Below are 17078 nucleotides of genomic sequence, written 5' to 3' on the forward strand. Positions count from 1 at the left end.
TGCAATCTGGAGAGTTTAAAACAGGAACAGTCTTGGGATAAGGGGCCGAACGTTTATTATTGAGATGAGAAATTATTTCACTCAAAATGTTTTGAATCTTTGGAATCCTCCCCAGAGGGGTGTGAATGCTCCACTGTTAAATACATTTAAGGCTGCGATAGGCAGATTTGGGATCCTGCAGGGATTTAAGGGGAAGGGACTTCAAAGTGAGTGGGGGGAAATTGAATTGAAGCCTGAGATCAGACATGATCATACTGAATAGCTGAGCAGGCTCAACAGGCCACATGGTCCACTTGTACTCTTGTGTTCAAAAAGCACTGTATTCATTTTTTTTTGATGACAGTGGACTTCAGTTACCCATCATTGGAGGAACCTCACCCACCCTCTGAAGATGTTGATGAAAAAGAATTGGAGAATTTAAATGAACATGTACCTGAGTTGGAAGCAATACCAAAAAACGTCAGCATTAAAACTGCACATGTGCCTAATGGTCCTGGGGTTGCGATCAGTGGGCAGCCTGTTGCAGTGAAAGCCATTCCACAGGTATGTGCAGTATATTGTCATGTTAGTAGAAAGTGCGTACTGTGCTCCCATGTTCCTGTTGCTGTGGTTCTGCTTGCATTCTTCACTCTTCCCTGCCAGTGCCTGGTTAACTCATTTTATTTTACTTCCTCGTTAATGCCTGTGCTGCTGGTTTCAGTGAAGTGGTATCTTGCAACATAAGAAATCACTAGACTGATGGTGTGAAGGGAGATAGAAAACTTACCATAACCCTTAATTCCTTTACTGTTCAAAACTTTATCGATCCTTGCCTTAAAAACATTCAGCGAGGTTGCTTCAGCTGCTTCACTGGGCAGGGAATTCCACAGATTAACAACCCTTTGTGTGAAGAGGTTCCTCCTCAACGCAGTCCTAAATCTGCTCCCCCTTATTTTGAAGTCATGCCCCCAGTTCTAGTTTCACCCGCCAGTGGAAACAACTTCCTTGCTTCTGTCTTTTCTATTCCCGTCATTATCATATGTTTCTATAAGATCTTCCCTCATTTTTCTGAATTCTAATGAGTATAGCCCCAGTCTACTCAGTCTCTCTTCATAAGCCAACCCCCTCAACTCTGGAATCAACCTAGTGAATCTCCTCTGCACCCCTTCCAGTGCTAGCATATCCTTTTTCAAGTAAGGAGACCAAAACTGCACACAGTACTCCAGGTATGGCCTCACCAGCACCTTATGCAGCTGCAACATAATTTCACTGTTTTTAAACCCCATCCCTCTAGCAATGAAGGACAAAACTCCATTTGCCTTCTTAATTAGCTGCTGCACCTGCAAACCAACGTCTTGTGATTCTTGCGCAAGGACAGTCAGGTCCCTCTGCACAGCAGCATGCTGCAGTTTTTTACCATTTAAATAATAGTCCATTTTTCTGTTATTCCTATCAAATGGATAACCTCACATTTACCAACACTGTACACCACCTGCCAGACCCCTGCCCCCTCACTTAGACTATCTATGTCCCTTTGCAGACGTTCAGCATCCTCGGCACACTTTGCTGTTCCACCCATCTTAGTGTCGTCTGCAGATTTTGACACACTACACCTGGTCCCCAACTCCAAAACATCTGTGTAAATCGTAAATAATTACGGTCCAAACACTAATCCTTGAGGCACACCACTAGTCACTGATCGTCAACCAGAAAAAACACTCATTTACTCCCACTCTTTGCTTTCTGTTAGTTAATCAATCCTCTATCCATGCTAATATATTACCCGTAACGCTATGCACCTTTATCTTATGTAACCGTCTTTGGTGCGGCACCTTGTCAAATGCCTTCTGGAAATCCAGATATACCACATCCACTGGTTCCCCTTGCCCACTGCACATGTAATGTTCTCGGAGAGTTCCACCAAATTAGTCAAATATAACCTTCCTTTGGTGAACCCATGTTGCGTCTTATCAATGGGACAATTTATATTCAGATGTCTTGCTATTCTTTCCTTGATAGATTCAAGTATTTTCCTTACTACAGAAGTTAAGCTAACCTGTTAAGCTATAGTTACCCACCTTTTGTCTACCTCCTCTTTTAAACAGTGGCATCACATTTGCTGTTTTCCAATCTACGGGAACCATCCCAGAGTCCAGTGAATTTTGGTAAATTACCACTAGTACATTTGCTATTTCCCCCTACCATTTCTTTTAGTACCCTGGGATGCATTTCATCAGAACCAGGAGATCTGTCTACCTTTAGCCTCATTAACTTGCCCAACACTACCTCTTTTGTCATAGTAGTTTCTGGGTCGTCACTTGCCATAGCCTTCCTATCATCAATTTTTGGTATGTTATTTGTGTCTTCCACTGTGAAGACTGTTACAGAATACCTGTTCAATGCCTCAGACATTCTCTCATCTCCAGTTATTACATCCCCTTCTCATCCACTCTTTAGCCACTCTTTTGTTTTATATATTTGGAGAAACTTTCATTATTTGCTTTTGTATTCTGAGCTAGTTTACTCTCATAATCCATCTTACTTTTCTTTACAACTTTTTTTGTGGCTTTATATTGATCTTTAAAGATTTCCCAATCCTCTAGTTCCCCTCTAATCTTTGCCATTTTGTATACATTTTCTTTCAATTTGATACCCTCCTTTATTTCCTTAGATATCCATGGCTGATTATCTCTTTTTCTACAGTCCTTCACTGGTTTATACTTTTGTTGGGCACTGTGAAAGATCACTTTGAAAGTCTTCCACCGTTCCTCAATTGTTCCACCATAAAGCTTTTGCTCCCAGTCTACCTTAGCCAAGGCCTCCCTCATCCCTTTGTATTCTGGGAGCACCATTCTTCTCGCAAATACCTTTCTAGTAACACCAGCATTTATTGCCCATCCTTAATTGCCCTTGACAGTAAAGGTGACAGTAAAGAAGTGGTGATCCTGTTCCAGACCAAGACAGTACATGACTTGCGGGGGAATTTAGGTGGCGATGCACAGGTTTGGAAGGTGCTGTCAAAAGGACCCTTGGCAAGTTGCATTTTGTATATGGTAGGCACTGCTGTCACTATGAGTTGGTAGTGTAGGGAGTGAATGTTGAAGTTGGCGAATAGGGTGTCAGTTAAATGGCTGCTTTATCCTGTATGCTCTCGAGCTTCTTGAGTGTCAGAACTGCATTCATCCAGGCAAGTGGAGAGTATTTCATCATACACCTGACGTGTCCTATGGATAATTTGAGAATCGGCTGAGTTACTTGCTGCAGGATTCCCAACCTTTGACGTGCTCTTGTAGCCACAGCATTTATATGGCTGGCCCAGTTCTAATTCTGGTCAGTGCTAAGCCCCCAGGATGTTGGTGGTTGGGGAATCAGTTGATGATATTACTGATGAATGTCAAAGGAAAACACTTAGATTCTCTCATTGGCTTTTGAAGCAAGGTTCAATAAAATCACTTGTAAAAGCACAAAAAATTCAAACCATCCATTTTTGTGTCTATATTGAATATGTTGTGAAGTTGTATGAATGAAGTAGTGGCATGATGGGAAAATTGGTCAAGTATTTGGTACAAAATAAGGAAAACTAACTTTGCATAACCTAAGACATGAGTAAGACTGGAGAAGGTCAAGACCTGATAAGGCTGACTCCACAAAACCTAGGGCTGTTTGAATAAGACACGATAAGGTGAAGATGAAGGAGTCACTGACCTCCTTATGTACTATCAAAGGACAAGATAAAGATATGACTGATGAGACAGTGTTCTAGGAAGTCAGCAGGTTGTACCATAATTTATGACATTGTTTATGATGCTACTACTGATCGAATTCCTGAATAAGCTCTGGTCACGCAAACTGATAATGATTATGTATAAATACTGAACTGATTCTTTATGTAAGCGCAGACTTGAGAAGGAATTAGCAGGTCGTAACAACTGCTCTCCAAACTCAAGTTACTGCCAATACTGCATGCAGTGTTTCGTAAATAAAGATTAGTTATTTTGCCGGAATTACTTTTGTTGAGTCTATCACAGTCAAGAAGCAGGAAAATTTCCATTTCAACAATATGAATATCTTTTTTGATTGCAAAACAGTAGGACATTAAATGTACATTTTGAGCTATTTAAAATTATAAGATAACTCCATTACAATTAAACTAATAAAATTCTTTCTCACTGTTTACTGTCTTCTCCCTCAGTTACCCTATGTGCCTAGCCACCAAACATTCCCACATCACAGACTTTCCCACCTTGGTTTCTGTTATTGACTTGTTCTTTTGCTTATGTGCAATCAAGTTAGATAGGCAGAAGCAATGAATGATTGATTTGTGTTGTGCATTTTTCTTCTGATTTCTGAAAACAGTATCTGCAGTTTTATATTTTGAACAAGTTACGATTGAAGGTATGTCAACAATTGCAGCTATTGTTGTCTAGCTATTCTGTTTGATAAAATTGCAGTTTAGTGTCAGATATAGCTTAGTTTATGAGTTGCACACTTGTCTCTCGAATTACAATATTCTGGGTGTAAGGTTTACTCCAGTACTTGGGACCAAAAATTAAGGCTGCACTACTGAGGGATTGCTGCAAGTGTCATTTTTCAGATGATAGATTAAAGGGAGGCACCATCTACTCCCTTGTGGATGCAAGATCCCAAGACACCATTCCAAAGAAAAACAACACATTCTCTGAGTATAACGTTGTGGTTTTTGGAAACCTGCTGTGAGCAAGTTAGCTACTTATTTTTCTACATTTCTACATTGCAGCCATGCTTTGAAAGTACTCTAGTGTTAACGTTTGGGTCTGTATGACTCTTCAGAACTCTAAAGTAGGGTCATACAATTCTCAATGTTATCTCTGCTCTTTATCTCCACAGATGCTGCCAGACCTGCTGAGTTTGTTCAACGTTTTCAGTTTTTATTTCAGATTTCCAATAGCCAGTATTTTGCTTTTATTTGAAAGAACTCCATTGGCTTAAAAGAGCACTTTGGGGTATCTTGTAGATGTGAAAGCTGCTAAATAAATCAGTCTTGCACATATTGGTGGCCTCAACACGTTCTCTTTCACTCCGTACGTCTAATGTACGGGTGTTGAATAGCCAATGTGTGATTGCTATTTTTAATGAATATCTTTGTACGGTCCTGAACTATACGCCAAAGACAATTCTGCTCTTGTGTTTAAACAGGTCGATCGAACAAAAAAACCTTCAATGAAACTGCCAGATCGGCCTCAACCTAAAATAGAGGTTGTTGGCGCTGACGATCAACCCATTCGCAACGGACCAGTGATTCCAGATCGCTCAACAAAACCACCAATGGAAGCACAGAAATCACTCACGGATGAAGAGAGAAACCAGATCCATGCCGAAGTAGCACTCATTAGCGAGAAAGCCAGGATGGAGAAAGAACAGCGTGAAAGAAGGCTGGAAGAACAGAGGCAAGAGAAGGAGAGATTGGAGAGAGAAAGGGAAGAACAAGAGCGCAGAGAAATTGAACAGCAAGAGGAGGAAGAGCTTAAAATAAAAGCAGAGCAAGAGAGAGAGCGCAGAGAAAATGAGGAACAGAAAATGCAGGAACGTGAAGACCGACAGCGGAAAGAAGAAGCAGAAAGAAAAAGACTAGCAGACCAAGAAAAGCCATCACCAGAAAAAAAGGGCAAAATTGAAAGCCAAGTAAGCAATCAAGTAGACCTGAGGAAAAGCAGTGGTGAACAATCTGTTTCTGAGCCAGAGAGCAGTAACGCAAGCATAGAGAAACAGGTACAGCACTGGCAACATTATTTTACTGGTCTTTTTTAAATGTAATGACAGGTGGGAGAGAAAAGGATACTTGACCAATCAGGAAGAATTTTTTCATCCCTTGAAGTTCCTATAAGAAGGGAAAGACCGGGAAATGGGATTGGACTAAATGGTTCCATTCACCTATACAATCCTAATAGGAATTACTGATTTAATTCCTATAAAAGTTGTAACAAACTAGGAATAATTATGGAATAAATTATGGAATAACAAATTTTCAGAGTGTGCTGTGGATTTCATTAAGATCATATATTGCAATCAATTAACTTATAATGGCTTGTTTAAACACAGCAATGAAATTGGTCATGGGTAGCAGGAAAATGGGAGGTCAGAGAACACATCTTCAAGGAAGATGAAAGAGCATATTCAAAAAATCTTCGGGGTTGAATTTTCTTTTACCAATAGTCATTTTTTTTAAACCTTTTACATTTTGGATATGACTTGCACCCGTCCCAGTTAACTACAAAATTCTCCTCAATAACATGAGAGGTGTCCACCAAATTTGGGAAGCTGTCTCTCAGACTAGTTAAGCAACAACCAGTTACAGTCATATTAAAAGATTATTTATCTTTCAGCCAATGTCCCACATTCCTCCAGCACTATTCTTGGGTGTGTTGTGACCCATTGGCAGCACCGTGATTAAGATTAGAAGGGGTAGAAGGAAGTGACTCCGGGAGTCCTCAACCTTGATTTTTTTTTCTATTCACTCATAGGATGAGTATTGCTGGCTAGCAATACCGGGTTGGCCATTCCCAATTGTCCTTGCAAAGGACAAAATACGTCATTGGGTCACACAGGCATTAGCATGAGGATTTCATTTGCGATTTTTGTTTTAGATTTATGATTGTGAACATTTTAAAATAAAAGGACAGAATACAGACAATGGAATAGGGACAGAATGCAGTCTGTGTGCCCATCCCAGTTATTCCTTACTCAGCCTTTGCTGTGTGCATCAACTAGCAATATGTAAATTCCTTTGGACTCTGGGTTTCACTATCTGAAACGGTGCTGATTTCTTATTTATATTTTTGGATGTGTGGTTTATATCTGTGCGCATATTTCATGAAAAGAATTTTATGCATGTGAATACTTTTCTTTTGACTATCTGCACAAAACCTATAAATGAAACTTCATTTTTATATATAGGAACATCGTGATACATTAATCAGAGCAAGAAGCGAGGAAATGGGCCGCTCGGTCCCAGGCTTACCACCAGGTTGGATGAAGGTACAGTGACCATGTTGTAATTTTTGACAAAAAGCAGGTGTTTTCCCCAGAGGATTCATTTACATTTTTTCAGCCAAACTTTAGAAAGATTATGCATCTTTTCAGGAAACAAGAACCACATTTTCCCTCACCTGTCGATCCATGAGTTACTCTGTCACAGACACAATGACCGAGGTATCTGTTTTCGACAAGGCACTGTTCCAGTTGATGCTTTCCACTTGTTTGTTTATTCCTTTTTGCTGAAAGTAGCCAAGCTGACTGAAGAATTCAAGATGTGAAATTATAACTGCAGCTGTGCAGCAGTTTATTGGACCAATATGCTTTGTCTCTGGCAGAGTGCTTATTTTGTAATTGCAGCAAGATTAACATTGCAATGCAGAAACAGTGCCAGTCCAAGTTGGCACTGTGAACTCTGCGGGTATTCCTTTTTCTTGTACAAAGGCAGTTATTTCTGTGATCTACAACACACAGCTTTGAGAAAATAAATAATTTTTAGATAGGTTTTTCCAACTTTTTCACAATCAAACAGATAATATCTTTCAATAGAATAAGTCTCACTGCAGATTGTCTCCTTTTTGGTATTACAGTAAAAAAAAATGAATAATTCAAGTGGCGCCTTCACCTTGTATTTGCTCCTTTCTAGTTTCTTGATGTGGTGACTGGAACCTACCGTTACTATCATTCACCAACCAACACTGTTCACATGTATCCACCTGAAATGGTTCCGTCGATTACACCTCCTGCCACCCCTCCAGCTCATAAAGCCAAAGCACAAAGCGCAGCAGATGTTGATGTTCCCAAGTTAAAACGGTCATTCTCCTCACCGGACATTGCCCAAGCAGTTCAAGATGAACAAAGCAAAGTAACAACAAAACTAGTGCCCAGAGTCAATCGGGAAACCAAGTAGGTTCTTTTAATTGCTTTCAAAGTCATTTAGCTACTGCGTGATTATTGACATACTCAAATCATTAATTATCTCTTGTAAAAATTATTATTTTATATTTACTAATGTTCTGTTCCCATCTTGGGTCAGTAACCTGCTCCCAAGTCTTTGTTATTGCCACACTGGACCTGATATCCAGAGAACCCATACTTGGCTGAGGTAAACTTATTTGCCCATTCTCACCACACACACACACACACACACTCACACCCCCCCGCCCCCTCCCCAGCTTACCATTCCTCCCAAATGCAAAATACACAGGAACGCTGCAAGATTATGATGTATTACAAAGGTGTAGCTAGTATTCACTCTTCTAATTGCATCATAATATAATGTCTTAATTTATAGCCATCTGTATCATGGAGGTTGAAAAGCATAACCGAACAATTAAGAACAAGTTCCCCAGTAAAACATTTATAAAATCGGAGCCTTTCTTCACTCTAATTTATGTAATTTCACACAGTAGATAATATGTACATTACAAATTAATGGTTATAATTGAGGACTTTAAATTTCTAACTTTAGGATTATCGCTGTTCCTCATCCTGAATCAAAAGGACTTTTGGTTTGCGTTTTTTACAGGCCACTTGGCTACAGCAAAACCGAAATTTCCAGCCCCTCCGCTTCTCAAATCCGAAACTTGAATCCTGTATATGGAGGGATGGGGCGAGCGCTGACTGGTCTGAGAAACCTTGGCAACACCTGCTATATGAATTCCATCTTGCAGTGTTTATGCAACACTCCCCATCTGGCAGAATACTTCAATAAAAATTACTACCAGCAAGATATTAACAGGTAAAAAATACACTCCTGGTTAAGGTCACAATGAGGTGAAAGAAAAATGTCTTGCATTTATTAGTAGCTCTCTGTGACTAAAATGCTTTATAGTCAGTGAATTACTCCTGAAGTTTAGAGATTTCTAACGTGGGAAATGCAGCAGCCAATTTGTATACAGCCGTCTCCCAGGGACAACAGGATGATAACAAAAACATTTTTTTTAAAAGGTGATGTTGATTGAGGGATATCTACTGGTCACATCACTGGCAATATCTCCTCTGCTCATCAGAATAACTACTATCTGAGACAGAGCAGGGTTTTAGTTTAACATCTCGTGCAAAAGATGAGACCGAGATCTACACCTGTTGGCCACATTAATAGTTCATACCCAACACAGTCACATTCCAACCCATTTAGGGAGTTCAATGTATACATCACACCCAGCATTCTGGCTAAGTTGCGCAACTCTAACTGTGTAGCAATCTAGAAGGTACCACGTAACCTTATTCCTAAGAAATACTGTGCATCTGCAGCTGTCTGAAACAACTGAAGGAAGGCAATGAATAGCCTGGCCTGGCACAACAACTAAACTTTAAGCATTGATTACATGTTGTGGTTGTGAAGGTCCCAGACTGTTCTGAATTGCAGAATCAACAATATTCAAATACTGAATCTGAGTTAATTCACAGTGAACTCATCAGAGCTTTAAAATGTTGATTATAACTAGACTGAATGTTGATGCTCCCTCCATCCTTTCCGAGATGTTAATGCCACCTCAGCCTTACCAAACATTGAATGCAGTTGTTTCGTGTGAAAAATTTCAATTTCTAATTTATGATAGGTCGAACATTCTTGGTCATAAAGGCGAGGTGGCTGAAGAGTTTGGTGTGATAATGAAGACCCTGTGGTCAGGTCAATATAAATGCATCAGTCCAAGGGACTTTAAGGGACGCATTGGAAAAATAAATGACACATTTGCAGGGTACGTGCAGCAAGATTCCCAGGAGCTGCTTCTATTTCTAATGGATGGACTCCACGAAGACCTTAACAAAGTAAGAGCTCTCTGCATGCTCTGATATTATTGCAATAAATGAAAATATTTGAGGCAAGTTGGAGAATGTGTAAAATCCTGATACAGAGCAGAATTATGCACCTCAGGAATTGTTTAATCCTGCTTTTTCACAGGGAGCTAGGATGCATCTTTAGATGAATGACACACATGCAATATATCAAAGAGTTGTCTCCATTTCTAGTTTGCTAATATTATTACAGAAGTCTCCCCAGCTTTTCTTTGACTAGTGTCTCAGAGTCATCGAGGTTCACAGCATGGAAACAGGCCCTTTGGCCCAACCTGTCCATAAGAACATAAGAAATAGGAGCAGAAGTAGGCCATCTAGCCCTTCGAGCCTGCCCCGCCATTCAGTAAGATCATGGCTGATCTGTCGTGGCTCAGTTCCACTTTCCCGCCCTCTCCCCATAACCCTTAATCCCCTTGCCTATCAAAAACCTATCAACCCACGTCTTAAAAATATTTAGCGAGGCAGCCTCCACCACTTCAACGGGCAGAGAATTCCAGAGATTCACCACCCTTTGAGTGAAGAAGTTCCTCCTCAACTCTGTTCTAAACCGCCCCCCCCTTTATCTTGAGGCTGTGCCCTCTAGTCCTACTGTCCTTTCTGAGCGGGAAGAGTCTCTCCACCTCTATCCTATCCATCCCATTCATCATCTTATATGTCTCAATGAGATCTCCCCTCATTCTTCTAAACTCTAACGAGTACAAGCCTAGTTTATTCAGTCTCTCCTCATAGTTCAACCCCCTCAACTCTGGTATCAGCCTAGTAAACCTCCTCTGCACTCCCTCCAAGGCCAAAATATCCTTGCGTAAGTGCAGCGACCAAAACTGCACGCAGTACTCCAGCTGCGGCCTCACCAGTGCCCTGTACAGTTGCAGCAAAACCTCCCTACTTTTATATTCAATCCCCCTCGCTATGAAGGCCAGCATCCCATTAGCCTTCCTGACCACCTGCTGCACCTGCAGGCTGGGTTTTTGCGACTCATGCACAAGGACCCCGAGGTCCCTCTGCACCGTCGCATGCTGCAGTTTTTCGCCATGTAAGTAATAGTCCTTCCTACCATTATTCCTACCAAAGTGGACAACTTCACACTTGCCAACATTAAATTCCATTTGCCAGTTCCTGGCCCATTTGCTCAGCCTATCTAGATCCTTCTGCAGACTTTCCACGCCCTCCGCACAATTTGCCGTTCCACCAATCTTGGTGTCATCAGCAAATTTCGACACCATACACTCGGTTCCCTCCTCCAGATCATCTGTACAAATGGTAAATAGCTGAGGCCCCAGCACCGATTCCTGGGGCACTCCACTAGTCACCAACCGCCAATCTGAATAGCACCCATTGACCCCCACTCTCTGCCTCCTATTTGACAGCCAATCTCCTATCCACGCTAACACCCTACCCCCAACTCCATGCCCTCTAACCTTCTGTAATAACCTCTTGTGTGGCACCTTATCAAACGCCTTCATGCTGCCCTTTTTTTAAAATCCATAAGCTAGCCCCAATTGCCTTCATATATGGCCCATATCCCTGTATACCATTTTACCCATGTAACTGTCTAAATGCTTTCTAAAAGACAAAGTTGTACCCATCTCTACTGTCTCTGGCAGCTTGTTCCAGACACTCAACACCTCTGTGAAAAAATTGCCCCTTTGGACCCTTTTGTATCTCTCCCCCTCACCTTCACATAATGTTCTCTTAAGCAAAATGGTCTCTTTAACAATGTCTACACAAGTTTAGAAGTTTGAACATCCCATTAATGTTACATATATAAATTGTTGAAGAGCCAGCGGGGAACAGAATGAAATTGAGCAAGATTGGCTCCTCCTGTATTCCAATCCAATGTTGGCTCCTAGCTATGTTTACGCCACAGTTGCATATTAATTAAAATATACTGTTGCCTTTCTGTTCTTGGTATCTTGTCATATCCCCAAAGAAACAGAAGACATAATTTTATTGGTATTTTCTTATCAGTGAGTACAGAGACCAGTGTCAAAGTTGTGAATTGGAGTAGAAGCAAAGAGACAGTAACATGGGAGGAGCAGCTTTGTGTTCTCAGCTACATCAATTTACCAAATATGCACAGATGAAAAGCCTTTTCTGTTGGATCAATAAATTATTTTCTTGCTTCTAAAGATGGTTGCAGCTTCAAATGAACTTGGCTGTAGACTAGTGGAATTGCTGCAATTTACTAAAGTTTAGTTATGTTGATCATCTACAAAAGCAGAGGTTGGGAGTTCTATCAAGAGTAATTCACTTCCTGACTCACCACATTTTGTCCACCATCTATAAGGCACAAGTCAAGAGTGTGATTACATACTCCTCACTTAACTGGATGAGTACAGCTCAAACAACATTCTCACTGTTCAGGATAAAGTAGCCCCCTTAATCAATACCTCATTCTCAACTTAAGCATTCACTCCCTTCACCACCAACATACGCTGGCAGTAGTGTGTACCATCCACAAGATGGTCTGCAGCAACTCATCAAGGCTCCTTGGGCAGCACCACCTAAGCCCACAACCTTTACCATTTCAAAGGGCAAGGGCAGCAGGTGCACTGCCACCTGCAAGTTCTCTCCAACCCACACAACATTCTGACCATTTCTTCACTGCTACTAGGTCAAAATCCTAGAACTCCCTTCCTAACAGCACAATGGGTCTGCCTACAACTCTGGGATTGCAGCAGTTCAGGAAGGCAGCTCACCATCACCTTCTCAATTTGGGAAGGTCAATAAATGCTAACTTGCCTGGTAATGCTCACATCCCAAAAACAATAAACAAGTTGCATTGGTTAGTCTGATTCTGCTCTTTTTGCTAATGAATACAGTGCATTTTGGGACGTTCATTGGAAGATGATAAAAGTAAACCCAGCTTCCATTGCCACTATGGTAACGTATTCCTAACCTCTGTTTCCACTGGCCAGACGTTGTTGGTGAATATTCAATTTGGCAGTTTTTTGATCAGCTTAATGTGCAGAATTAAGTGCTGCTAGTCTGAAACTAACCCAAATTGAGCACATTTTGAATTCTGGTATACTCTTGCCCTTTTGAATGTAGTCTTTACAGCTTTAGGATTAGATATGCACAATTTGTAAAGTCTACTGTCCCGTTAGAATGTAGAGGCACTGTGTTCTCACTTATTTTTATATCTAATATGTAACAGATGTGACAGACTAATTATTCTCACTTTCTAATTTCTCACAGGCTGACCGGAAGAGATACAAGGAGGAAAATTGTGATAACCTGGACGATACGAGAGCAGCAGAACTAGCTTGGCAGAAGCACAAATGTCTCAATGAGTCCATTATTGTGGCATTGTTCCAAGGCCAGTTCAAGTCAACAGTGCAGTGTCTGACTTGTCATAAAAGGTCTCGAACATTTGAAGCCTTTATGTATTTGTCTCTGCCCCTTCCGTCTTCTAGCAAATGTTCTTTGCAGGTAAAAAGTTTACATGAATTTTACAGATTGTTTATTCACACTGTGTTCAAATTTTATGTTGCTCATCTGGGGGAGATTGGCAGTTTCTTATTGTATGATCAGACTGAACTGTGTTGCTTCCATGGTTGAATTGCCTGCCATCGCTTGCCTTTTGGAATGTAAATCACAGAGAACCATTTTGTCAGATCTTTAGACGGAAGGGAGGACTGTGGAATTGAACTTTGCACAATCCACCTTCAGGGCAGGAGGAAGAAAACTGTCTCTGGGATGGAACTTTATTTTTCCAGGTTCATGTTTTACATGCCTCAACCCCAGTACAAGATGATGAATGGGATGGATAGGATAGAGTCCACCTCTATCCTACATATTAGAGGCTCTTCGTGCTCAGAAAGGACAGTAGGACTAGAGGGCATAGCCTCAAGATAAGGGGGTGGGGGGGGTGGGGTGGCTGCAGTTTAGAACGGAGTTGAGGAGGAAGTTCTTCACTCAAAGGGTGGTGAATCTCTGGAATTCTCTGCCCGTTGAAGTGGTGGAGGCTGCCTCGCTAAATATATTTAAGACGCGGGTAGATAGGTTTTTGATAGGCAAGGGGATTAAGGGTTATGGGGACAAGGCGGGAAAGTGGAACTGAGCCACTTCAGATCAGCCATGATCTTATTGAATGGCGGGGCAGGCTTGAAGGGCTAGATGGCCTACTCCTGCTCCTATTTCTTATGTTCTTATCTTGGCCAGTGCATTACTCATTGGCCAAGAGGTTAGGCATATAGCATGCTTGAGCTTGTATTAATGTTGGAGTCATTAAAAAATGTACATGCACTGTGCGCTCTTCTCCCACTCCATCCAGACCTCTGGAAGCACCTGTGCTGCTTCTAATGGTTTGGGGCTAAGTGTGACTTGCATTTTGGGTGAACTGTTTCCTATTAGTCCACAAGGTAAGGAACTGAGTTTGTAATTCCCAGATTCTGAGTGTTCCATGATCTTGGTATAATAAATTTCTGTGTCTGGGAATACGGGCCAGAGTTCCTGCTTTAAGTTGCCACCCAGCAATTCCTGTTGCAAGTGAAAATCTGGGAGAATTGGAGCAGAGTTGTAATGTCCCAGAATCTGATAACCTGCCAACACATGATTTAACTAAAAGACATAGTGTTCTTATCTTTGGAGCATCCCATAACGCTTTTGCAATAAATGGATTAATTTTGAAGGGTTGTCATTGTTGTGTAGGAGAGCATGAACAAAGATCCCACAAATCGTAATGATATAAATGACAAGAGGGTTTGTTTAATAACTGGCAAGTGTTGGCTGAGAAACTGAGAGCTCCCTGTTTTTGAGTGCTACAGGATTCTTCGTATTACCAGAGCAGGAAGGTGGTGCTTGATTTAATAACTGTGGCCTGAGAAACAACACCTCTGGCACAGTGGGGCACACTCAGTAATGTGCTGTAGTTTAACCTGGATATGGAATCAACATTTTAAAGTGGGTAAGGGAGGAAGTTGCTGGTAAAAGAAAATGCTTTACTGAAACCAAAAGAGAAAATGCTGGAAAATCTCAGCAGATCTGGCAGCATCTATGAGGGGTCAAAGTTTTTGAGGGGTCAGAGTTTAAGGGTCATCTGGACTCGATGTCAGCTCTTTTCTCTCCTTACAGATGCTGCCAGACTTGCTGAGATTTTCCAGCATTTTCTCTTTTGGCTTCAGATTCCAGCATCCGCAGTAATTTACTTTTAACACTTTACTGAAAGTTATGCTTTCAGTAAAGTGTTACTAATTCTGGAGTATTTCTGGAGCAGTCATTTTGAACTGTAGACGTTTTTTTGTTTTTTTTCTCCTGTTTCCCAATTGTTAGATGTTAATGTGAATTTGAATCAAATGAACATTGAGGAATAGTTGTTCTAAGTGGGGTTAGTGCACCCAGTGCACATGTGATGGAGAGTTTGTGGTGCTCTGAGGAGAAGGTATTTGTCCTACTGTCCCTTTACCCTAGTGTTCACCCTGGGCAGGGAATGTGTTGACCATAATTCCAATCAATTTTTTAAAATGGTTAGAAGTTTTTTTCCATCAAAAATCTGAAACTCGTAGTAACTTTTTAATTTTAATAGAATCTTAATGTTTTCTTTTGAAGGACTGCCTCAAATCCTTTTCCAAAGAGGAAAAGCTAACAGACAATAACCGATTTCACTGCAGCAACTGCAAGACACACAGGGATGCTACAAAGAAGTTAGAGATCTGGAAATTGCCACCTATCCTATTGGTGCATCTAAAACGGTGTGGTTCATTTTTAATAAGATCATAGCTGTGAGTCATAACAAATTACACTGTGTTCCAGGCAGGTCTGTTTCACTCTGGCTTTTTGAGAGCAGTCAGCTTCTGTCTCCTCGTACCAGGGTGGGTTGTGGAGAATTCGGTCAAAAGGTTCTCCTGATTACTATTCAAGCTGGAAAGTACACTTGTGTTTGTCTGGAGAGGGCTTGGGCTTTGACAGCATAGCTGGAGGCTGCTCGCACTGAATGACTGAGCTACTGGACATGTGGACCTGTAGCATGAATTTAACTTCAGGTGGGAGGATTGTGCTTTGTTGATTTTTTTTTTAATCTATATTTAAATCAAAAGGTAAGACGACAAGAATTGTCGCTTGCTTCTCTTGCCCCCTCTAACCACAACAAGAGGTATAAACACAGCCACAGTCCCCATTGTACTCATTTGCTTGCTCTGCTATGTACTAGTTCTGTATATAACACTTCGCTGTGGTTGATTTTTTTTTGTTCTCACAGATTCTCTTATGAAGGAAGATGGAAACAGAAGTTACAGACAAATGTTGACTTTCCATTGGAGAATCTGGATCTGACCAACTACATAATTGGTCCCAAGAATAATGTGAAAAGATACAATTTATTTGCTGTGTCGGTAAATAGCTAAATTATCACTGCTTACAAATTTTCTTCAGTCAAGGTTAAGTAGCCATTAGGAATTGCGTTGCACATTTCAGATAAATTACTGTAAAAACGCTAGAAACCTGTGTCCAGTCTGCTCTGTGGGTAGTTGGATGTGTTGGGATGAATTCTGTCCCCTTAATGCCAATGGTTTTTCCAAATTATTGGGCACAGCCTTCTCTACTTCATTTTAAAATAAAGCAGCCTATGGTGGTCGGCATCCAATGAGACCAACATTACTCGTTGGACAAGTTTCCAAGTTTTTACTTTATTTACTAATGGGATGTGGGCATTGCTGGCTGGTCCAGCATTTATTATCCGTCCCTAACTGCCCTTGAGAAGGTGGTGGCGAGGTGCCTCCTTGCACCACTGCATTAGCCTTCTGTGTATTGGCAGAGTCCAGGATTGAGTCATGAATACCTTTCTTGTCCACTCCAGGCAAGTGGTAAAAGGTGGAGATGAAATATTGCAGTGTTCTGTTTTAGCAGCATTTTGAGGTAACACATTCCAGCACTTTTGTGGGAAGATATCTAAGGCCTATGGCTATTGGGTTGGTATTTTTGCAGTTAAACAGAAAAGGTAACTGGAATTAGAGCAGTGTTTAAATGTTGGAAGGTAAATAAAATGTGGTCGTCATGAAGTAAATTAGAAATGATGTGTCCAGGTAAAGGAATTAGAAGTTCACCATTGGTACGTAAGCTGATCTGAGACTCATTATTATAATGTGGAGATGCTGGCATTGGATTGGGGTAAACACAATAAGAAGTCTCTTAACACCAGGTTAAAGTCCAACAAGTTTATTTCATAGTAAACCCACAAGCTTTTGGAACGCTGTTCCTTAGTCAGGTGAGTGGAGAGTTCTGATCAGAAACAGGGCATATAAAGGCACACAGATAGTGTGACATAAACCACAATCAAACCTACTATC

General features: G+C 41.0%; 1 protein-coding gene across 4 annotated transcripts in view; it reads left to right on the plus strand.

Annotated features, from left to right (window-relative positions):
* Positions 1-17078, plus strand: part of usp8 (ubiquitin specific peptidase 8) — a 66568-nt gene that overhangs the window by 44121 nt on the left and 5369 nt on the right. For all 4 annotated transcript variants that reach the window (XM_080214257.1, XM_080214259.1, XM_080214258.1 and 1 more), the window contains 9 exons: positions 344-543; positions 5155-5727; positions 6913-6993; positions 7637-7896; positions 8519-8731; positions 9555-9765; positions 12991-13224; positions 15343-15485; positions 15992-16124. In XM_080214257.1, coding sequence (XP_080070383.1) covers positions 344-543; positions 5155-5727; positions 6913-6993; positions 7637-7896; positions 8519-8731; positions 9555-9765; positions 12991-13224; positions 15343-15485; positions 15992-16124 — 2048 coding nt within the window. The remainder of the gene's footprint in view (positions 1-343; positions 544-5154; positions 5728-6912; positions 6994-7636; positions 7897-8518; positions 8732-9554; positions 9766-12990; positions 13225-15342; positions 15486-15991; positions 16125-17078) is intronic.

This window comes from Carcharhinus amblyrhynchos, chromosome 28 (assembly GCF_965287045.1).
Source record: "Carcharhinus amblyrhynchos chromosome 28, sCarAmb.v2.hapA, whole genome shotgun sequence".
Taxonomy (NCBI): domain Eukaryota; kingdom Metazoa; phylum Chordata; class Chondrichthyes; order Carcharhiniformes; family Carcharhinidae; genus Carcharhinus; species Carcharhinus amblyrhynchos.